Source organism: Grammomys surdaster, unplaced genomic scaffold (genome assembly GCF_004785775.1).
Source record: "Grammomys surdaster isolate TR1022 unplaced genomic scaffold, NIH_TR_1.0 125925, whole genome shotgun sequence".
Classification (NCBI taxonomy): Eukaryota; Metazoa; Chordata; class Mammalia; order Rodentia; family Muridae; genus Grammomys; species Grammomys surdaster.
In genome coordinates, this window is record NW_021620749.1 from 3,815,863 (window position 1) to 3,839,950 (window position 24,088).

A 24,088-nucleotide genomic window follows, 5' to 3' on the forward strand; every position below is an offset into this window, starting at 1 on the left:
CCTCACTGAGCATCCAGCACAGGAACAAAGAGGTTTCAGAGAGGCAAAAGAGATATCTCTAGGAGTCATGGTGACACAGAGTTGTCTAGAAGTTTGAGAGTGATGAATGAACTGAGCCTTGGAATGGAATAAACCCAAGTTCAAATGTGAGCCAAACTAGGGAAGAAACACAGGGAAAATAAACTGCTGGCTGCATCATGCCCCACAGCAGAGAGTGCCCCACAGGAGACTGTGCCCCAGGGGCAATGTTCATATGAAAGAACTTATATCTAGGAGAGGGTTTCCCTGAGAGTTTGTTTCCAGGAAAGTATGTCCAAGGAAGAATATTGCTAGAAAATGTGTCCCCCCAGGAATCCTCAACTTTTAGGAGCTGTTTCAACCTGGTTGTCAACACAGGTAACTCCTACACCGTATCACCTGGTAGTAGACACCACAGCATCTACCCTTGAAGTTGGTGGGTTAATGGCCTTATTGGGTGTCTGCATGGGGCTTTCATCTGTTCTGACCCATGTTGGGTACAAGAACACACAGGGCCTCTTTTTCCAGACCTGTTTAAACTGGAAGCACCTCAGATGAGCTGGAAGACTGCTTGAGTGAAGTGGCCTGTGTGCGAATGTGTGTATGCTTGCGTGTGTGTATGAGTGTGTGTGTGAGAGTGTGTGCGCATGTTTGTGTATGTATGTGCGTGTGCATATAAGTGTGTATGAATGTGCGTGTGTGTATGAGTGTGTGCGAGTGTACATGTATGTGAGTGCGTGTGTGTGTGCGTGTGCGTGTGTGTAAGTGTGTGTGCACGCTCATGCGCACGCATGCACATCCTTATCCAGGAGTGATATCGTCTGCTAGCTGGTCAGTAAGAGGAAAGCCAGAGCAAGAGTAGCTGGGCCCTAAGTGTAACAAGCGCTGCTCAGGGTGTTCATCAACAAGTTCAGCAGAGGAGCAAGCCCCACAGGTGCCCTCAGTAAAGCTTTCCACTGCGATTCCTCAGCCCGAAGCCCATCACTGTCAGGAGGGGCACGGAGGGGCATGGGCCTGTCTTGGTCCATCTCTGCAGGTTCCTGGTGAGATTAAAGAAACGCCTCAACCGTGGCCCTGGGTGCTCTAGGGAAACTTCCAGAACCAATCTTTTCCTGTTCCTGAAGTGGAGGAGGCAGGCACAGCAACATGGTTCCTACATATTATAAAGCTCAAGGCCACACTGTCAGTTTCTCCTCTACGGCCAGGCTCTGATAAGCTGCACCTCTGCAAAGGACAAATACAGCACTGTGTGTACACATTAACTCCAGCTTCGAGGTTCAGTGTTCAGGCATGATCTGTGACCACGCCCACTTGGCTGACATGTGACTGTCCCTCTTCAAACAGCCTGTGTGGCTTTTTATTATTCATCATCCTCCTTATTCAGTGAAAACCCACTTTGTTTCTAGTTTCATCAAATTATTTCACACAGCTAGCATGACATTTCAATCCATGGAAGTCCTGCAAGTAATATTTGTTATTTTTAAAAGTGCGCCTTGGGGCTGGGAGATGGCTCAGTGGGTGAAGTGTTTGCTATGTAACCACAGGGAGCCCGAGTTCAAATCTTCAACACTTAGGCCACACATGCCTATAGCCCTAGCACTCAACAGGAGGGGCCAGGCTAACCAACCAAGGGGAAGGGATTGGAACCAACATTTAGCTTGTACACAGGCAGGCACATGTACACACACATATACACACACATACACACATACTTGCACATGTATACATATACACACACACAGGTGTGCACACACAGGCTCACACACATATGCACATACACTCACACTCATGCACACACACATGCACTCGAACACAGGCATACACACATGTGCACACACACATGCACTCACGGGCACACACACGTGTGCACATGCACTCACACATGCACATACATGCAGTCATTGTCTCATGAGCTGGGGATTCCTTTCTTCCTTACTTTTTTTCCCATTTTGGGGGGGAGAAGAAAATGAAACAAAATGTGCAGGAAGGATATGTATATTTGGTTGGGGGAGGGGAAATTAATCTTCTCATAATAGTTTTTAAATTAAGTTTCATACCGGTCCAAACTCTTTCCTCTCCACCCCTTCCTCTGATATTCCCTCTCTCATTAAAGCTCGGGTTTGATGGCATTCACAGGGAGGCTGATTTACTGGAATAGAGACGCTCTTTAGGTCTTAAGTTTTGGAACATTCCCAGTGTGTCTGAACCCAGGTTTCAGATTTTACTGGCATTTTGTTGGCAGGGCCGTCTTTGGAGCCCTTCCTTATTTGAGCATGTTTCCTGACACCTTGAGCAGTATGGTCCTGTGTTTCTTAAATTTAAAAAGAGAAGGGGGGGGGGAATTTTAAATAGAAAAGCATTTACAAACACAGACGGAAGGTTGATTCTAAGATGTCAAACAAAATAAAAAAGGCAGTTAAGTCTCAGAAATGGACACATAGACACTTTATTTTTAAAGGGCAGGAAAAGGACCGGAGAGAAGGCTGTTTCCGGAAATCCCAGCTGTGTGGACTCTCCTCTCCCTGTGGAAGCCTCAGCGAGAAGGCAGCTTGTCTCACTACCCAGGGCTGTGTCTCTAACTCCAGCAGCCAGGGTCACAGGTGAGCTCAGGACCTCGCTCACCTGAAGGAAAACCTTGTAGACCTTGTTGGCAGACTGATGGGAATGGTGTGGGATGGAGAAGCTGCTAGAGATGGCCTAGAAGGACACTCTGGTACCTAAGTCAGGAGGGACAAGGGAGAGTTTGCCCATATTTCCCAGTAGATTGGAGCTGAGACCTAAAGCTAACAACCCAGGAGAAAGCAGCCAGGGGCTGGCAGGACCATTTAGTGGGAAAAGGTCGTTGCCACCAAGTCTGACAACCTGGGGTCAATGCCTGGCAACCTCTGTGATGGACGGATCAGACCAGCTTCCACAGCTGACCTCTGACTTCCACGCTAATGCATTGCATACACAAAATACTTTCCTAATGAAGGGGGCGGGACAGGAGCATGTCTATGAAGTTATTACCTCTTCACCTTGATACCATCCTGGAAGCATTAGCCAACACCAAAGGATACAGGGAGCCAGTTGGAGACATCAGAATATAAAAGGAATGGTGCTCGCCATGCTATCTGATCTGTTGGTGTGCTGAGAAATCCTCTGAGGATCAGCGGTTAAACTACTCAGACAGCAGAAGAGCTCAGTGAGGGAATGGGGTGAGGTGTCCCACTAATGTGGAACCCAGCAGAAGTCTGTCTCGGAGGGGTGGAGAGATGGGTAGAAAGCGGAATTGGCCCAAAGGGCATGGAAAATAACTATTTGAATGAGTACCTGTTCCAGCAGGATCCAGGACCAGGCTTGGTTCCTGGGGCCGCCAACACAGCATGTCATGGAGCAAAGCCCTGCATTGAAGAAAGAGGCCCCTTGTCCTGCAGCGCAAGGGGCTGAGCTGGTGCTAAGCTTCCCCGGCACACTCTTTGTGCCTCTTGCCCCTGGCAGGGTGGAGCCTGAGAGGAAGGAAGGGTGATGTTCAGGGCAGCAGCAGTAGAAGATGCTCTAGCTTCTGAGGCCAGCTGGCAGGGTAGGAAGTCCTTCCCTGAAGCACAGATGGAATTGAGGTGGAAAAGGACTGGATGGGGGCCTGAGTGGGAGGGCAGGGCTTCCCTTTATAGAAGAAACTCATTCCATGAAACTTGCTTTGACCACCCAGGTACTGCAGAAACTCCTTGGCTCTGTAGCTAAGGAAACTCATTATTTTATTATTTTATGTAAATTTGGTGAGGAGAAGTTGGCATATTTAAACCGGCTTCCGTGGGAGAGGCCTTGCCTACTATGCTCAAGGCCATGGGCTCAGTCCCTAGCATCATCAAAAATAAATTTAAAAAAAGAATTTGTTTCCTGGGAATGTCGCTCAGTTGATAAAGTGGTGTGTGAAGTCCCGGCACTGTCCACAGTAACATAACTTAAATGTGGTAGAACACACCTGTAATCCCTGACTCAGGAGGTCAGAAGTTCAAGGTCACCCTCAGCTACACAGAGGATTTGAGGCCAGTCTGGGCTACACATGAGACCCTGTCTTTAAAGACGGGAGGAATGAGAAGGGGGGTGGGGACCAGAATTCATAGAAACAGAAAAAAATAGCTTCCCAGTCGCATGGGGGGAAAATGAACTTCACCATAACTTTGGTAGCATTTAATTTTTGAGGATTTAAGATCTTATTTCAGTTGTTTAAAATAAAAGAGATTCCTTTCTCAGGTTTAGGACTGAGCATACAGAACTTTCCAGAAAACCTTACATCTCCCAGGACTGTTAACCTGACACAGGTGTCTTTGAGGAGACTGACTAATGGTGTTCACATCTCACTGGTGAAGAGAGAGCTGAGAGGCTGAGGCAGGAGGATCTCAAATCCACAGGCAGCCTGGCTACATATCAAGACCCCAAAACAAAACAGCATGTCTTCTGTAGTGAACTAGCCTCCCACACAGACCCCCCAAACCTCTGCTTCCTCAGCTGTAAAATGTGACCACATTGTCATGACACCTGGGACCGTTTGGGGGCATTTAAGAATTGGCTCAGTAAAAGACACCTAAGAGCTGTATACTGTCCAAAGCCTTGAAGGATATTCTGAATTGCCAAAGACTACCCTGTATTTATAGTTGGAGCTACCCTTCTGCACGGCTCGGTAGTTCATTTGTTCTTGAGATCTTAGAAAGATCTAACTGAGTGTGAAGATGTCACTGTGTTGCTGGTAGGCTAACTAGTGGAAATCTGCCATGTTGACATCACAGAACCTAACGCCTACTAAAGGCATAACTGGAAAATAAGTAGAACTGTGTGTGCAGATGAAATGATGGCTTGCCTGAGAAATCTTAGAGAAGTGATAATTCTCTAACTTAAGCAATGAAGGAATTCATTTAGGAACAGGATATAAAATTAGCCCATAGCAATCAGTAGATTTTATGACACACAGCAGTGAAATGATATTATGACATGCATTTACAACAACAAAGGACCTGATAGGAACACCTAAAGAGATATGTTTAAGCAGCATAAGACTCCTTGCTCACAGAGTGATCCGGCTTCACAAACAGTTCAATTCTCAAATTATTTTAGAAAGTATATTTATTCAAAGTGAACAGATAGACAGAAACCGTCGATATCTACAAAGGCCTGGGAAGTAGCACCCGAGGAGACCAGTGAGGAGGATGGGGCTCACTGGACACCGAGATGTGCTTGGTAACTAAAACTGTGATGTCAGCCCTGCTTCAGAGCTGGGAATTTAGAAATGGGACCGTTGCCAACAGAAAAAGATTATCTTTCAGAAACAGCCCTGAGTGCATTGGACACTATACAAAATGAAGGCGGGGTCCCACATCTCCAGGACAAAGGGTAGGTAGTATGTCTGTTGACGAAAGGTCTCTCAACCACTGGTTCTGAGACAAACTGGCAGGAATTGGAAAAATAGAAAACCAGGCTTGTACCAAAGTTTTATGCCTCCCTCCTTAGGAAGAAACTCTCAGTGGACCAGGAACTCATTCATACACAAGAAGCAAGTGAATTCCTGTAGAACTTGGGGATGGAAAAAGAGTCTCTAGCCATGAAGCAAAAGCAAGAGGAAAAAAAGGAAGAAGCCAATGTGTTACACACACACACGCACACACACACACACACACACACACATCACAGGCCATCAGTGAAGATATGGAGGACTGAGGGTCTTTTCTAGTTGGTCAGGTGGCCTGACCATATCTCACAAAGTCACATGAGCACTTGCTCTCTGTCCAACATCCCACCTCCGACTCTTTACTCTGTAGATGCAACCTGGCAGTGTCCAACACACATGATCAAGGTCTGGGGACACCTAAGTGATGAACCGGCGTGGAGTTCTGCACCACACAGCATCGCCCAGACAGGAATGAGGGAGACCTCATGGACGTGCTGAGTATGCCCAGCCTACATCAAAGATTAGAGAGGGGAGGGAGGGAGACAGAGAGACAGAGAGAATGATGTAGATCCAGGGTGGCAGCTGCCTCTAAGGAAGAGAGAGAATGAAGAAAGCAGGCATGTGCCTACCATGTGCAGAAGGGGTCATGAGAGAACAAAGCAGAGACAACTGAGGCTTGGCTTGCTTTTACATCATAGAGGTGCAGACCAGCTAGAAGAGATGGAGGGCGAGGGGAGCATGGTGAGAGTGTCCCCACAGGCTCATAGATTGGAATCCCAGGTCCCCAGTTTGGGAAGAGTTAGGAGTGGGTTTATTGATGTGTCACTGGGAGAGAGCTTTGAGGTTTCAAAAGACTCTCCCCACTGTGTGTGTCTCGTGACTGAATCAGCCTGTGAGCTCTCAGCGCCTTCTCTCAGTGAGCGTGGACTCTGTAGCCCTCTGAAACCCCAAGTAAGTTGCTTTGGACTTAGTGTCTTATACTAAGACACTAAGTGGAAAGTAACTAAGACAGCAGTGGAAAGTAACTAAGACAAGGCTACACACACACACACACACACACTCACACACACACCTCACACACACACCTCACAACTTTTAAACATGTAAAAGGAACAATGATTGGTGGAAGGAAGTGAAGTCAGGGTCTCTGCCAAGCCTCATCACACGGGCAAAAGGGACAGCCACATGGGATGGCTGCACAGGACAAAGGGGAAAAAGGACACACTGGAGGAGTTTGTAGACACACTGCTTATATACCTCAGGCTGATGAAGGCGAGAACTACAGGCAAACACTCAACTCTTTCTCTCATGTGTTTGTCCCAGCAAGACGATCAGTCATTCTGATCTCTGTACCATAGCATTGCCTTAAAAGTAAAAATAATGTTCATTTTATAAATTTAAAAAAAAAGATTTGTGCTCTTCATTGGATGTAGGTCATATCTCAATACAAAATATAAAATGGGAACAAAAGAAAATAGTAATAACTCAGTTTTTTTCTTCTCTGAGCACTCCTTAGGATTTAGTTCTAGATGCAGGCAACAAAGTCACTGAGTCAGAAGATATTAAAAATAAACAAAGCTGGCCTCCATGAGTGTCAGGAAGGCCTGCTTATGGTTGTCAGTGTGCATCGTCAGACTCTGTCTGACACTGCCGTCTTCATAGTTATTTATCTACATATCTGTTGAGACAGTGTGTGTGTGTGTGTGTGTGTGTGTGTGTGTGTGTGTGTGTGTGTGTGTTTATCTATTTATTTGTTGAGACAGGATTTCTCTGTGTATCCCTGACTGTCCTGGAACTGGCTCTATAAACCAGTCTTGAACTCTGAGATCCGACTGCCTCTGCCTCCTTTTCCTTTGAATTTCCCATAAGTTGAATAAATGCACGTGTAACCTTTGAACCTTGCTGTTCAATGTTCATTTCGGGGCCAGCGTACTTTCCACAGTTCTGTGTGTCATAGCTCTGGTTTTAATGACCACTGATTGTCCCTTTGGGTCCTCACACTGTGACTCAGCTAACTATTCCTCTCATAAAGTTAGATCTTTTCCAGACTGTTGCTTTTCTAACTGGTGACTGTGGCTGCCCCATATCCCCACAGAGGATAGCTGGATCCCAGTTAAGCTTTTGCTCATCATTTTAGCTGTATGAATATAAGAACTTTATCCTACTGGCCAGTCTGCGCAGATCACCCCTGTGATGTCCTCTGTAACCAGAGCACTTGGTGTGGGGATTAGATCATCTCAATTGCAAAGCGATCCCTTCCAGGGCTGTAGAAGTTTCAGGCTCAGCACAAAGAAAGGCTTTTCCTCAGCGTCTCTTTGGTACCACGGGGAGTGCACACGCCCCAAACCTTTTACTAGGTAGCTTTGCCGGCCACAAAATCAAATAGAGAGGCTGGCAGGTAAAGACTAGGCAATCCTCTCCCTACCCTACCCCCATTTTTCCTTCTTCAAGGGCACCAAGAAAGGATGGCACATATCCATGGTTGCTTTTTCTCTACTTAAAGCAGACTGCAGCAGCTTCATTTTCAGAAATGCAGCATTGACAAAGTTCATAAACGCTCCTTTGTCGACCATGAGCCGCGCGGCTTGGCCCCCAGAGTTATCTCAGATAGCACAAATAAATCTGGCGGCCTCCAGTTGTCTCAAACCAGCATTAGCTCCTTCCTCCTCTGTCTCTGTTGCAGTTTCCTCTTGGCCTCAGCAGCAGGGACTCACTCTGCTCATTAGCAGTCTGTTAAGTCCTGCCAAACCTCTAGCAGTTTGGTGTGTGCGCTCCCTTAATCATTCCTCTTTGTTCTAAAAGTCTGGGTTGGGTTTCTGAGCCACTCATATTCCTGCGGCCCTGCCCCCACCCCGTTCCATCGCTGGGTGTATGTAGCGTTTGACCATCTACGGTCCACATGTTTAAAGAACATTCTAAATTACCCACCTTCCAGAGAGCTTCTGCAGTCTATTTACAGAATACTCAGGCCCATCTTCCTCCTTGCTCCCCATTTACCCTGGTAGCCCAGACTCATGAATGGGACCCTCTAGCAAGCAGAAATCCCTGAAAGACAATGTCAATTCTGCCATGGGACAAAGACTTCTTTTTAGGATCTTTCTCTTGTCCAGCACAAGCAAAAGACATTTTATTCTTAGTGCCCAGGGGTAGGCAGGCATGCTCCACCTCAAGAAATGATTCATGGTGTCCAAGAGAAATACTGTGAGGATGTGTTTCACATGTGTTGGCACAGGTTGGGTTTCTCCCCAGTGCCTTGTTCTGCTTCTGCAGCTATGAGGAAAACCCCACTGTTGCATAGCCAGACCCTGCCCAACACAGTCTGATGTACCGTTTGCGCGCAAAGAAATCTTAGGCTTCCTCCCCTGTGCTAGTACTGCACACCTCGGGGGTACAGGAGGCAGGGGGTGTTGCCAGAGGGGGTACGTTTTTTAAGCAGTTTTCTTCTCTTAGGGGTTCCTTTAGCCTGCAGGAGAGGGTGGAGAGCTACGCAGGGTACAAGCTTGCTTTAAGGGGTTCTGCTTGCAAGAATGTTGAGGAATGCTTCAGAATGACTTGTAATTTCTTGTTAATACATAATACCAGTTTGTCTTCTGCCTTGCTCAACCCACGTCTCCCACAAATGATGATGAGAGATAGATAGATAGATAGATACACATATAAATACATACAAATAGATAGATGGATGCATATACACATATATAAGTACACACAGATAGATAGATAGATAGATAGATAGATAGATAGATAGATACACATATAAATACATACAAATAGATAGATGGATGCATATACACATATATAATAAGTACACACAGATAGATAGATAGATAGATAGATACACATATAAATACATACAAATAGATAGATGGATGCATATACACATATATAAGTACACACAGATAGATAGATAGATAGATAGATAGATAGATACACATATAAATACATACAAATAGATAGATGGATGCATATACACATATATAATAAGTACACACAGATAGATAGATAGATAGATACACATATAAATACATACAAATAGATAGATGGATGCATATACACATATATAAGTACACATAGATAGATAGATAGATAGATAGATACACATATAAATACATACAAATAGATAGATGGATGCATATACACATATATAAGTACACACAGATAGATAGATAGATAGATGATACATACAGTTACACATTACATACATACACATAGATAGATATGCATAAATACATAGATTCATAGATAGCTACATAGATAGATGCATACACACATATATAAATACATACACATACATGCATGGGTGGATGGATAGATAGATAGATTCACAGAAAGATTCACAGATAGATAGATACATACATATACACACACACACACACACATATATAAGTACACACATATAGATGATAGATCAAATAGATAGAAAAGAAAGGAAGGAAGGTAGACTTCAAAAAGACTGCCCCCCATATCACTGATAGAGGAGAAAGCTTGGCTTTGGCATTAATACCTCCTGCCCTGTACTATGTCTGCTTGATGCCAGGCCAGCAACAGCAGGAAGATGGAGAGGTGTCTTAGCACAGAAATAAAATGCAGAGAATACAACTCGGAGGAAACCCTCAGAGTGAGGGCCTCTGCTGTGCACGCACATTTTTCTTTTTCTTTCTTTTTGCCCCTAATATCAGCCAGTCAGGTAGAGATGTACCTAAGTATCCTTTGCCACTTAACTCCCAAAGAGGAGTTTGTATCCTTTTCAGTGAAACTACTTTAAAAGCAGACCTGAAGCCCAAACAGATCCGCGGTTCTTGGGAATCTCAAAAGGTGTTGATTTATTTACTGCAGCTAAAGCGTAATTAGTTCTCAGGGGATGGGGGTATCTCTTAAATGCTTTACTGCCAGCATATTGGTTTTCTGGGTAATCAGAAACGTGTGCATGTTCAAACAGAAACTCACTGTAAGTAGAAACAAATGTCAGACACTGTTGTCACTTGAAGGTAGATACAAGGTAAGGGAAAGAAACAACTTGATACATTCATCCTAAGAACTGTATCCTAGCAGTCAAACCAAGCCCCAGCCAGGCGGTTCCCACTCTCCTCTTTCCACCCCTACCCCTCTCCGCTCTCTTGCCCTTCACCGGTATTTGCTTCACCCCTGTGCTGGTTCCCACCAAAGGCTGTGAGGGAAGCAGCACCCCTCCTTTCTACAGTTCCGCAGACCGTTGGCCCTTCCTGACCACCGTGCATACGCACACACTTGTCCCTGTTCTGTCCGAGCTGCTGGCCCTCCTCTATGCATCCGTTCTAACTGACCAGTTTTCCCACCGTTTGCAGGTTGATGTTTGAGATGCCGCAGGAAATGGGTTTAATCGCCATTGCAGTTCGGCAGACCCAGGGCAAAGGTCAGTCATCTTTTGTTGTCATTGCCGTTATTTTCCTTTCCAAAAGTCCACGAGCCTCCTGGCTGGAGAGCTCAGTGTGTGCTGAGCCCTGAGCCCACTCGGGTTAGAATCTTTCCGTTTTAACGGTCCCCTGAAATGGGGCAGGGGAAAGGAGAAGGCCCATTGACGTTAGTAGGGCACAGGCAGTCTCCCAGTCCACAGTTGGTTAACTACGTAGTGTTTGCGTTTGATGGCTGTCACGCCTGCTAACCTACATTCCCCATACATCCTGCGGGTTGTGATGGAAACAAAGTTCTAAGACATTCTCCTGAAGGTCCTCAGTGAGGGTCTGTTGGAGTCTGTAGTAAGCTTACATCACATCCAGAGACTTCCCGCCCACCAGCCTCCACAAAATGGCACTGGATCAGTGCCTGCTCAAGAGTAAAGAGCCAGTCTGGGTTTCCACTGACTGCCCGTTGCAAACTGAGAGTTGGCCCTCCCAGATCCATGGTGGGACCAGCAGGAGGCATGGATGAGGCTTTACAGAAACATGGGTCACACTCCTGCCAGCCAGCACCAGACCTCCCACATCTGCTCCTTGCTCAGAGCAGAGAGATGGGAGTCTGCCACTTCTTTGATTTGAGCATAAGACAGCAAAGAAAATATATTGCATAAAAGTTATGGGATGGATATATACATATATAAAAGATTGAGACCAGACTACCTATGTAGCTCAGGCTGACTTTCAGCTCCCAAACTACTTGCTGTAGCCTCCCAAATGCTGAAATTACAGATAAACACCACCATGCACACCACCCTTCCCACTAGAGATGGTAGAGTTTTTGAAAAGATACTCTAGAAGAATTTAATTAACCTATGCCTCTCATTTTGATTATTTTCTTTTCCTAACTTCAGGTTTACAAAACAAGTAGCAGCTTAGAGACTTGCTATCAGGGATCATGTGTGTGTGTGTATGTACATGTATGTGTGTACATGCATATGTATATATATGTGTGTGCATATATATATGTACATGTGTGTATGTGTATATGTACATGTATGTGTGTTATAATACATGAGCATACATTTATGTGTATTGCACATGTATGTAAGTATGTACACTTGTGTGTGCAGGCAAAAAGTCAGTGTCATAAAGTGTCTTTCTGTCACTGAACCCTGGGTCTCACCTATAGGCTAGACTAGCAGGCTACCAAGACCCTCCATCTGCCTGCCTGTATCTCTTCAACACTTGGATTTCAGCAAGGGCACCATTATGTCTGGCTCTGTGTGTGTGTGTGTGTGTGTGTGTGTGTGTGTGTGTGTGTGTGTAATGTGTGTATGTACACGTGGATGAAGGAACTGTGGTTATTCTTCAGTTTATTTATTGAGGGCGGGGTGGCTCCATGACCCTGGAGTTTGACAATTCTAACTAGTCTTTCTAGCCAGTACCTGGTTTCCCCTTCCTCTGTTTCCCAAGTTTCCTCATGCTTGTGTGACAACCACTTTATTGTCAAGACATCTGCCCAGCTTCTTGCCTGTCCTTTTATATGGATGCTCCTGATTTGAACTCAGGTCCTCAGGCTGGAGCTGTAAGCACTTTACAGACTGAGCCATCTCCCCAGCCCCCAGGGATTGCTTGTTAAACATTCAGTTCGTAGCTCAGGCTGGCGCTTTCCTGGCATACTCAGAGCTCCAGATTCAACCCAGCATGAAAGCAGTGCGAAGCCTTTCACACTATTATTACTAAAGGTGCAGCTCCAGGTTTCCATGTGCCTGGGCCACACAGCCAGTACTACCGGAAGCACTGCTTTTCAGAACTGGCTTCCATGGACTAGTGTAGTTAGCTCAGTCACCCTGCTTTGCTGTTTTCCCCCGACATGTCGACCATGCAGTAGCACAGTGTTCACACACTGTAAGACGTTAATTGTCCAAGCACAAAAGGCAGGGTTACCCTCATGCTTCTACAGCATCAGTGTCAGTGTGTGGGTGTGTATATGTGTGTATGTCTGTATGTGTGTGCAGGTGTTTGTACAGGTATGGTATATGTATGTCCATGTGGAAACCACGGGTCAGCTTTCAGTATTGTTCACTGGGAGCTGTCCACCTTATGTATTTATTTATTAAGACAGTGTCTCTTTTTGGGACTTGGAGCTCGTAGATTCAGCTAGGCTGTTTCAGCCAGAGAACCCCAGGGACTTGCTTGTCTTCATCTCCACAATACTGGATTTTAAGTACACACCAGCACACTCTGATACCCAGGTTTTTATACGAGTACTGAACTCGGGCCCTCACATTTGTGTGGCAGACACTCTACTCACTGAGCCCTCTTCAGACCCCAAGGCATTTTTCTTTTGTCATGTTAACCCCAGAACATCAAAGAGTGTTATGAAACACAAACAGAACCAAGTGGGACATTGTTGTCTAGCAGTGTCCACATGGGAAGCAGTATTCTCTCAATGCATCTGTCTTCCAGGAAGGGGCCCAAATGCCTGGCTGAGCCCTGTGGGATGTGCCCTTTTCACTCTGCTGGTCTCCATCCCCCTGAGGTCACAATTGGGACAAAGGATTCCATTTGTCCAGCATTTGATGTCCCTGGCCGTAGTGGAGGCAGTGCGGTCTATCCCAGAGTATGAGGTATGTGTGACTTCACTATCCTTCCTCTTCCTGTTGAGCCTCCATCTTGGCCTTTCCGTTTGTAGCATGTGTTTGCACAATCGGCAAAGCTGTCACCAAAGTTCGTGTGGCATCATTTGGAGTGGGTAGTTCTGGCTGGGGCCATATCTCAGGGGTAGAGTGCTCACCTGGTGGGCTTGCCCTTTACAGTGCCACTGTGGGTGATTGCTTCCACAGAGAATTTTCCAAAATCCCTTCTCGGGCTGTCTGCCAGGTTTCTTAGCATCCCAGTAATGACAAGCTTTTCTTTTCTCTTAATGAATGTATTGTATCAGACTGATGGATTGGGTGGGAGCTGTCTGTGTTTTCAGTTTTAAAAGCGGGGCTGTTTTATGGACCTAGCTAACTTCTGTCCACCTCCCCCTACTCTCATGTCCACGTGCTCTTTGTCTGTGACTGATGGGAGTTCACAGCCAGGTTCATTTGATGCCATCTTCCCCCACTGCAAGGATGGGCGTGCTGGCATCCTTAACTTTGCCTGAATGACCCCACTCCTGGTTACTTTTCTGTTGCTGTAATAGGATACCACGGCCACAGCAACTTTTAGAAGAAAAGATTCATTCCAGCTTACTATGTCAGGAGGAAGGAGAGTCCACCATGACATGTCCTATATAAGATGACTTCCATTTTGAGTGGAGTTGTTTTCGTTCACTTATCTTACCTTTATGCAATATATTTTGATCATATCACTCCCTACTTCATGCCTCCAACTCCTCCCTCCACCCCTACCCTCCCTTAACACATTCCCCCCCCAATTTTATTTTCTCTAATTGTTTTTTTATAATCCACTGAATCCAATTAGATTATTGATCTGTGTTTTGTGCATGGGCGCAAGACCATCCAATGGGGGACAAACAACCTACTGGTGGCCACACCTTAAGGAAAAAGGATTCTCCTCCAGCATTCATCAACTGTAATAGCTCCTCAGCTATTGGAGGGGTTGTGTGACCCCTTTCCCCATCCATACTAAATTTCGGTTGGTTGAATCTTGTGCAGGCCTCTTTCAGGTAAGACAGAAGTCCTCCCCTTTCGTTCTCTGGCTCTTAGGTTCTTTCTGTCCCCTTACCTGATGTTCCCCAAGCCTAGAGAACGTGGGAGATTTCTCCTAGACATCTCTTCAGGGCTAAGAACTTGTAGTCAGTCATTCTGAGTTGTGAGCTCCTGCGTTAACCACTGCCCTCTACAGAAAGAAATGTCTCCCACCAAGGCGAAGAGCAGCACAGAGTAGGTGTAAACATATGTAGACGTATATGGAAACATCACCAGTTCCATGACAGTCTGACAACATGATCGTTTAGTAAAACACCAATACTAGGTTTCATGCCAGGGCCTGAGACTTCCCGACATGGGTGTTGGGTCAGGTTTACAGTGTCGGTCATGAATTCTCTTCTAAGAAAAAGGCCTCCAGTGCAGTCATAGAATGTCCTCCTGACAGCCACCACAGCAGTGAGCACATCTTATCTGGCAGGTGTGTAATAGAACATTTAGAGTCCAACTCTGGAAAAGACCACTGGCATCTTCTCTTGCGTTAGCCTATATAACACGTCTGACACTAGGAAATCCAGCCAGCCAGGAGGACATCCCATCAGTTCAAGACTGATCCCGCACTTCCCTGCAGCCAAAGTGTGTGATGTCCTCAATGTAGGGACTTACTAGTTAGTGATGGTCGGCAGCCAAGGGCAAGTGACAATAGCCTCTGTTGTTTTGGGTACCCTGGGAGCCTTCCTGACATGTGACTCAAATGGAGGTTACCTGTGTCTGACACCAAGATGGGAGGAGGGTATTAAAAAATTATAGATTTCCATGTCTTTTTTATAGTCCCTACATTTGGATTAATTCCCGCCCCCCCATCTCTGTGACTTCTTAAGTGTTTCCCCCATTGTATGGTTCTTAACTTTTCTTTTACCCAGATCTATTGTCCCCCACTTTTCATGCACCCTGCCCCCCACCCCATAGCCACATTACAAGTTCCTGGCTTCTGTAGGTGTTTCAAGTTAAACATACAAAACAGAAGAACCTGCAGCTGGAATCCACACACGTGGGTCATACCGTGTTTATTTTTCTGGGCCTGAGTGACCTCCACGAGTGGAGCTAGTTTTAATGTCGCTGAGCTGACCTACGTAGAAGAGCGACTATATGGTGGAAATAGCCTCTGCTGTGTTGAGTTCCCCTTTTTTATGGCCTTCACTGGGGTGTCAACTTGTCTTTAGCTGGATGTCACTGTCAGCGTACAAACAGCATCCATCTCCACATAGTAAATCAGTGTCATTAAGACGTGGCCTCCTTCCTGATCCCAGGCCACCTGCGTCTTCTTTCCAAGGCTTCTGTCCCTGTCCTCCCTTGTCCTTCCCTGTCCTCCCCTGTCCTCCTCTGTGTTCCCTTGTCCTCCCCGTCCTCTCCTGTTCTCCCCTATCCTCCCTTGTCCTCCCTTGTCCTCCCCTGTCCTCCCCTGTCCTCCTCTGTGTTCCCTTGTCCTCTCCTGTCCTCTCCTGTTCTCTCCTGTTCTCTCCTATCCTCTCCATCCTCCCTTGTCCTCCCCTGTCCTCCCCTGTGCTCCCTTGTCCTCTCCTGTCCTCCCCTGTCCTCCCCTGTCCTCCCCTTTCCTCCCCTGTCCTCCTCTGTGCTCCCTTGTCCTCTCCTGTCCTCTCCTGTCCTCCCCTATCCTCCCCATCCTCCCTTGTCCTCCCCTTTCCTCCCCTGTCCTCCGCTGTGCTCCCTTGTCCTCCCTTGTCTTCCCTAAGACCACCATGTCTCTTTCTCATTCCAACCCTCACTTTTTCAGTGTCTTAAAGCCCTGTCTTCTTCCCCTCTGAGCTAAAGTACCTTTCTCAGCATTCCTTCCTCTAGGCAGAGACTTTGAGAGAAAACTGCATGTACCCTGTTCCCTTACCATGAGTTCCCAGCAATTTGCAGGCAGGATTTGTTTTACTTGGGTCTGTGTGGGCCATAGCGCTTTACATATAGGAAAGCCACAGTTGGGGTTGTCCTGAGCATGAGAAGATGGCAAGCAGCACCCCAGCCTCTCCCACTGAGGGCCAGCAGCACTCAGCCAGGCTGACCCCTGCGTCCCCTGTGGTTGCCAGATGCTAGTCAGAAACAAGTGAGGAGCACCTGTGAGCACTCCTGGGCCCCAGTGGCACTTAGACCCTTTCTGCTGCCGTTTGCTCTCAACCGATGACTGTGTTGGGGCTAAGAGCAGTGAGGGTCTGGTGGGAGAGAACGGGCTTTCGTGGCTATAGTAGATCCAGTAGCATAGCATTAGGCACCCAGGCTGGGTACCAAGAGATACAGCTCAGGAGCCGTGTCAGTCTAAATAGGAGAGAGTCGCAGCCAAGGCAGGGATGCAGACTGCTGAGACGGCTCAGCTGGAGCGGGAAGGTCGGTCCGCAGACTTGGAGACCAGGAGCCACTGCTCTCAACTTTCTGTTCCCAAATTTGCAGTCCTCCTGCCTGAGCCTTGGGGCTATTTGTGCAAAAGGTGTTTTAATAAGAGAGGGTGACTGGAAGGGAGTGTGCTGAGGGGATGCTGAGTGGGCCCTGTCAGAGTTTTACCTCCAGCTCCAGCAGGAACTTCAATCCTGTGTTACCTGGGACTGGACAGATGGCTCAGCAGTTAAGAGCAATGGCTGCTCTTCCAAAGGACTTGGGTTTGATTCCCAGCATCTCTGTGGCAGTTGACCACTGTCTGTAACCCCAGTCCCAGGGGCATCCAACACCTTTATGGCTCCAGGCTTGCACAAGGCACATAGACACATGCAGGTAAAACATCCATAGACAAAATAAAGTGTAAAAAAGTACTGTGTGATACCCTACAGAGCGGTCAACGGCCTAAAGCTGGAGAGGACTGATTCCCTGCCCCATTAGTTTCGAGAATATTCTGTTCATCTTCCATCTCGTTGCTGCTTACTGCCCTGTGGTCAATTGCTCAATTAACATGCAGATTTTCCTTAGGATATCAACTTGCGAGTGAAGTGGCCCAATGATATTTATTACAGCGATCTCATGAAGATCGGTGGGGTTCTGGTTAATTCAACACTTATGGGAGAAACATTTTATATCCTCATCGGTAAGCTTTTAACACTTTTTCCTCCGACATTTCTTTATATTAGCAAAAACAGCAAAAATTAAAATGTCTTCTGTGTATGCCTTTATCTGAAAGAGCAAGTGTCGGTTTGAGATGGGTGTTTCTAGTCTTGCAGTTATAGGGTGTGAGGTGATGCAGAGAGGGCCAGATAAGTGGAGAACACTTCAAGGGCTTAGCAGCCCCCGCCTGGGGCCGTGGAAACTACCAGATTGGTATCACACCTCACAGATGTCTCTCCACGGGTCTGCTGCTCACGAAACTTGAAGTGGCTGAAACAAATACTTTACCATTTTATAATAAGCAATAAGGTGATGTCTAGGGTGGTTAACTTAACTGTCCACTTGACCCATGTAGAATCACCTGGAAAGAGAGTCTGGGGAATTGTCTTGATTATGTTAACTGAGGTAGGAAGACCCAACCTGGTGTGGCAGCACCGTCCTCTGCTTTTTTGCTGGGGTATTTTTGACAGTAACAGAGGTAAAGGGCAATATGTAAGACGGTCTGCTGCCGGCCTTGCTCCTGAGCCATGAAACATTGCCTTTTTAGTCTTAAGCAAACAAAAAACCCCAAGCCAGTCAAACTAAGAAAGAATCCCTGCCCGATCCACCTCAGCACATCCAGGGAGGAGGAGGCTCCAGGCAATTTCAGGTTTTAAGACCCTGGCATCCAACCACCAACTTCCCCTAATTCCCAGGAGAGCTCGCTTGTCACTCTGAAATCAGCAACAGACAGAACCGTGTGATCATGTCTCCAGTGCCAGCTGAAGAACACAGGGCTGTGTGTTTCCAATCCTGATGTAACTGGCAGTGTTTTCTAGGCCAGCTGCCCCATGCTTCTAAAGCTCCACACTCCGAATTTAAGTGAGTGGCTGTATGAGATGCAGATTCTGACCAGCATCCACCTGTCCTGAGGCCAGTAGATTGTTTCATGAAGCTAAAGGACAGGATCACTCTGGTGTGTAGCTTGTGCTATATTTGTAAAGTTCTGGGACACCAGAGAGTCCAGAAGGACAGGTTTCAGGGTTAGCAACACAGTGATCTGGCTTGAAGAAAGGAATAGCCCAAGTTGATGGTAGTTGATAGCATTATTCTCCCTCAGACTTTTAATTCATGAATGCTGGAAGAATTTGTGCCATGATCTAGAACATCATTTCTCAACCTGTTGTTGGTGACCCCTTTGGGGGCCACATGTCAGATACCCTGCATATCAGATATTTGTACTATGACTTGTAACAATAGCAGAATTACAGTTATGAAATAGCAATGAGATAATCTTACGGTTGGAGGTCAGCACAGCATGCAGAACATGTGTTAAAGGCTCACAGTGTTGGGAAGGTTGAGACTCATTGATAATGCCAGGCTGCTTATTTTTAAATTGTTCATTTCTCTCCAGGCTGTGGATTCAATGTGACTAACAGTAACCCTACCATATGTATCAATGACCTCATCGAAGAATACAATAAGCAGCACAAGGGAGGCCTGAAGCCCTTTCGAGCCGACTGTCTCATAGCCAGGGCGGTGACTGTGCTGGAGAAACTGATTGACAGGTTTCAGGACCAAGGACCCGATGGCGTCCTCCCCCTCTATTATAAATACTGGGTGCATAGGTCAGTCCCCGTCTCTTCTTTCTTTTGAAATTCCTTGAAGTTAGCCCTTGAGTTTCTTAACAGGAACGGCTGAGCACAGGTCTGGGTAGTTATTTCTTAACTCTGATGAAAAAGCCCAGTAAGTACAAAACCTAAGTCGGCCTAGGAGGAGTAGGAGGGGCCAGCGTCCCGGGAGGATGAGTTTCGAGGACTGTGACCCTGAGAAGAGCTGAAATCACTTTAGTGTGACCTATGAAGAGACAGACACGTCTGCGTGGTAGATCCTTCTAGATCTCAAGGTGGGATCCCCATGGGACAATGGCAGCCACACTTGCACCCAGCATCTACTAAATCTACACCCTGGGGCGGGGCCAGCCCCACATGCTAACACTTGTTCCCAGCATCCTCGGCAGCTGAGGTGTGAGAGCTACACGTGTGTAAGACAAGCCTCTACCCTTCCAAAACACACTTAAGAGAAGCCAGGGCGGCTTCATGGAGTTAGTTCTCTTCTTCCGGTTTTACATGGATTCCAAGGATTGGATCCAGGTCACCAGGCTTGTGGGGCAGATGCCTCACCTACTGAGCCATCTTGCCTGTCCCTTTGTAGTGAATACTTTTCCTTTCTTTATTTTAGCTAGCATCTATTGTTTTGAAGAGTACTGAATTTGGGTTATGACATCTCACATGTTTACAATGTAATTTGGCCACGTTCACTGGCCCCCAGTGCCCCCCTCATCTCTCCTGCCTCCCCTCCTTGGCTTTCCTCTCCTCTTTCCTGTCTCTTGCACGTCGAGTTAAGAGTGCTTGGGGTGAGGAGAGGCACAAATCACCAGCAGTGGGATCAGAATTAGTATCACCAAGTACACAGAAGCTCAAGTCTGGCTCTGTGGCCGCCTGAGTAGGAATTAAGGCATTTCACAGGGACAGAGGTCAAAGGTCACCATAGTAAGCCTTAGCCTGTCCCCAGAACCTAGTCTCTTGTAATGGAGAGTCACTGAGCAAGGCGTTCCAGCCTTCCATTTCCTCCTGTGACCTTGGTGTTGGTGTGCTTCATTTTCAGTGGTCAGCAAGTCCGCCTGGGCAGCAGTGAGGGGCCACAGGTATCCATTGTGGGCCTTGATGATTCCGGGTTCCTGCAGGTCCACCAAGAGGATGGTGTGGTTGTGACGGTGCATCCAGACGGCAACTCCTTCGACATGCTGAGAAACCTCATCGTGCCCAAGCGACAGTGACACCTCTGCGTGTCCCCAGACACCTCTGCGTGTCCCCAGACACCTCTGCATGTCCCCAGACAGCTTGGATCTTCCAGCAGCAGCAAGTGGCAACAGGGAAACTGCTCCTGGGATCTCCTGGGAGCTCTGAGCCAGCGGGCGCACTCTGCTTGCAGGACTGTTGTCTCTGCCTGCCTAGCAGAGTCAGAGACCAGTGTCATTTGTTAATTCTTCAGGTTGTGAGTTTCCTGCCCCTACCCCCAGGGATTGGGTTTTTATTTTTTGGTTTGTTTTTTTAATATCTCTGGTTTTATTGGGTATTTGAAGGGGCATTTGGTGAGGACTGACTGACTGACAGACAGATGAAGAGTCTGTTTAGCCTAGGAGTTTAGTTTGCCTTGTGTGGTATAGAAGTGTGCTTCCCCACGTGGGCTTGGATTTGTGTGTGCTGGAAGAGTGAGGAGCAAAGGGTTGGGAATAGCGATGAGATGGTACAAATATATCCCAAGGAGTGGAGGCCACAGCTCAAGTGAACGCTCAGAGCTGTCCCAGAACACACAAGTGTTTACTTACACACTGTGTTGTCGCTGTTTTTCTTAGTCAAGTTTGGGCTTCTTGTAGTAGCCTGGAACACAGGACTGAAGGATGACTGCAGGGATGCCACTAGGCAGCACGGTCCCCTTTCCAGGGTCAGATGTGTCAAGTTTTAGGTGTTTAAGCCATGATGGCAGCTTCCTTGGAGGTAGAGGCTTGCCCAGGCTGATGGAGATGTGGGCTTACCCTCTCACTCACACAAGGGAGGATTCTTGGAGCTTTTAAGCTGATTAGTCAAAGGCTCTGTTAGAAGTGGCCATTCCCATAAGCCTGTGTCCTTGAGCAGAGCTGAGTGTAGCACTGTACTGTAAGTCATGATTTTCTGCCCCCTATTTCCTAATATCATGAAAGAGAGAGAATGTGACACAAAATGCCATCAGCTTGAAGAGATGTATGTGCGTGCAGTGCATGCCTGATTACGTGTGCATGTGTGTGTGTGTGTAAGTGGGGGGGGCTTTAAAAGGAGATGTTCAAATTTTGATGTGCTAAAAGTCTCCTTGGAAGAACAAAGGAAAGGAAGCCTTTCTAGGTTTGTGTTTCCAGATGTGCTCCGTGCTTTTCCATGTACCTCCCGTCTCTGCAGAGCTTGTGAAGCATACCCATCGCTGCCCAGCCTAAAAGAACCAGTTCCTGCCTGCCCTCCTGCTTCTGGCCACTTCCACTGAAGTGGGTGGAAAGGAAACGACGGAACAGAACACTTAGCTTTGAACAAGATCCTCATCATAAACAAGTACCATCCTTTTCCAGCTTGTGTAGTCAGGCCAACTCCAGAAACCAGAGGTTTTCAGTATAGAAACCCATCACCTTCAGCCCAGCACAGACCGCCCCATTTGAAGCAAAAATAACAGGGGAAACTACACCACCCTGATGTGTATTTGGGGGAATATGACTTTAAAAGAACTTGAAAGTAACTTTTCTTGCAAATAAGACCTTGATTAAAATTTTTCTCAAAAGAAAAAGATACATATATAAATCTTAGTTCTGGTTTTTTTTTTAAATTCATGCAAGTTTAAATAAAACTGTACACCATCCAAAATTACCAAATGATGGACAGGCCCTTGAGAGAGCGTCTGTAAAATATCATCAAGGGTGAAGATCTCCAGGCTTGACGTTGCAGAGCTTCACGTCTCAGACTTTGTGATGTAAGGCTGTCCGTCTCTCAGGACTGCCAGCCTTACATCTTAAATGTCTATGGGGGATTACTTAATGAAAAACATGCTATGTTTTATTTTAAGCTGAAGGGCTATTCTGGATAGTTCTACGTTGGGAAAAAAATGTTATCATTTAATTTCCTTTCTGTAAGTTAAAACTAATGAAGTGTGGTCTTGTCAGAGCAGACAGAGACGTTCTGGGCATGCTGATTGGCCTTGGAGTAGTCACACTGTTTAGGGTGTTCTCGATTATGCAGACATGACACTCCTTATCTTGAGAGACAAAATAGCCTGAAGCAGATGCTGCATTTCCTATTGTATCTCTTGAACCAAAGACTTCAGATTCCACATCGCAGAGCGCAGTCTGCTGATGGGGGTGTGAAGGCTGCCACTGTACCTGCTACATGCAAGGGTATTTACAGACACAGCATCCCGGATCTCCAGGAACTTTTCAAGTCTCCTATCTTCGCTCGCTCCTAATCTTGAGATGTGGCCACCTAACCCTTAATCTGCATTTGCCGTAGAGCAGGTTGTTCGTAGTATAAACCTGTTTACATACCTACCCCTGGGTGTTTGGAAGGCACACGTAGCAAAAACTGGGTTTCATGTGGCTCAGCTAGAGCAATGAGGGAGTTCTTACAGGGAGGGCTTGGAGCAGGGGCCTGTATCCTGTGGATATCAGCACGAGGAATGATGGGACCCAGCGTGGAAGCAGTGTCATGATGGAGGCTTGGACAAATACACACCCACCAAGGGACTACATACTCTGAGGATCCCTCCTACACCTAGCACACAGTGTGAGTACCTGGCCTCTCTCACCTGGCTCTTCCAGAATGCAAGAGGGGATCTTAGGGGCTTTGCTACCCTGACATACCAGAAGTGGGGCCTCCTCGTTCCTGGTTCATCTCTATGCATCTTTGAAATAAACAAAAATGTAACCCTTTGCTACTTTTTTATATTTTTACTTTTCAAAGAATCATCTGTGAAAAGAATTAGTATAAACCAATGCCTATAAAAATTCTACCAAAATAAACTTAGGGTTTTCACTGTGGCTCCAGCTTATTCTTGCTTTACCCCAGGGTTCATTAAGAATGGTCAGTGGCTTCTGATTACACTGTTTTTATTTGATATTTGAACATGCTTTTATAACAAAGATCACGCGTAACAATTCAGGAACCTGGTACTTTGTGAGTTTTTATGTATTTTTGACAGAAAGGAAATCTTACTAGTAGGGAAAAAAAGTTCACAAAGGCTCCAAGTGCTAACAAATCTTTTAACTGACTCTTTTCTTTCTGGATGTTTGAACTGCTCAACTTTCATTAAAGGTATTTTTGTCCTGAGACTTTTAACATTATATATCTTGCCTGACTTTGGGATCAGCTTGCATCATGTGTTGTAGATAACCCATAGGTTGCCAGAACTGCAGTTCTAATAGATGAAAACATGGGTAGATTTTACATGTGTAGACTGTACACACATACACACACACACAAATACATACCACACATACATACAAATACACACACACCATACACAAACATATACACACAAATACACACACTATACATGCATGCACACACACACCACACACACACATGCACACACACACACATACACCATACACACACACAGAAATACACTACACACCCATGCGCACAGATACACAGATACACACAAATACACACCATACATAAACATATACACACAAATACACACACTACACATGCATGTACACACACTACACACACATACACACACACAAATACACCATATACACACAAATACACACCACACATATACACATACACCATACACACACATACACAGAAATACATACCCATACCACACACACACATACACAAATACACACAACACACACACAAATACACATGCACACACACACCATACACACACATACTCACACAAATACACACACACGCCATACATGCATACACACACAACACATACCTTTATGG

The 24,088-nt window shown here is 46.3% G+C and overlaps 1 protein-coding gene across 4 annotated transcripts in view; it reads left to right on the top strand.

The window, feature by feature from the left end:
- Positions 1–23,452, top strand: part of Hlcs (holocarboxylase synthetase) — a 168,187-nt gene extending 144,735 nt beyond the window's left edge. For all 4 annotated transcript variants that reach the window (XM_028752495.1, XM_028752494.1, XM_028752496.1 and 1 more), the window contains 5 exons: positions 10,768–10,835; positions 13,288–13,448; positions 17,439–17,553; positions 18,964–19,177; positions 20,217–23,452. In XM_028752495.1, coding sequence (XP_028608328.1) covers positions 10,768–10,835; positions 13,288–13,448; positions 17,439–17,553; positions 18,964–19,177; positions 20,217–20,388 — 730 coding nt within the window. In that variant the 3' untranslated portion in view covers positions 20,389–23,452. The remainder of the gene's footprint in view (positions 1–10,767; positions 10,836–13,287; positions 13,449–17,438; positions 17,554–18,963; positions 19,178–20,216) is intronic.
- The last annotated feature ends 636 nt before the right edge of the window (positions 23,453–24,088 follow it).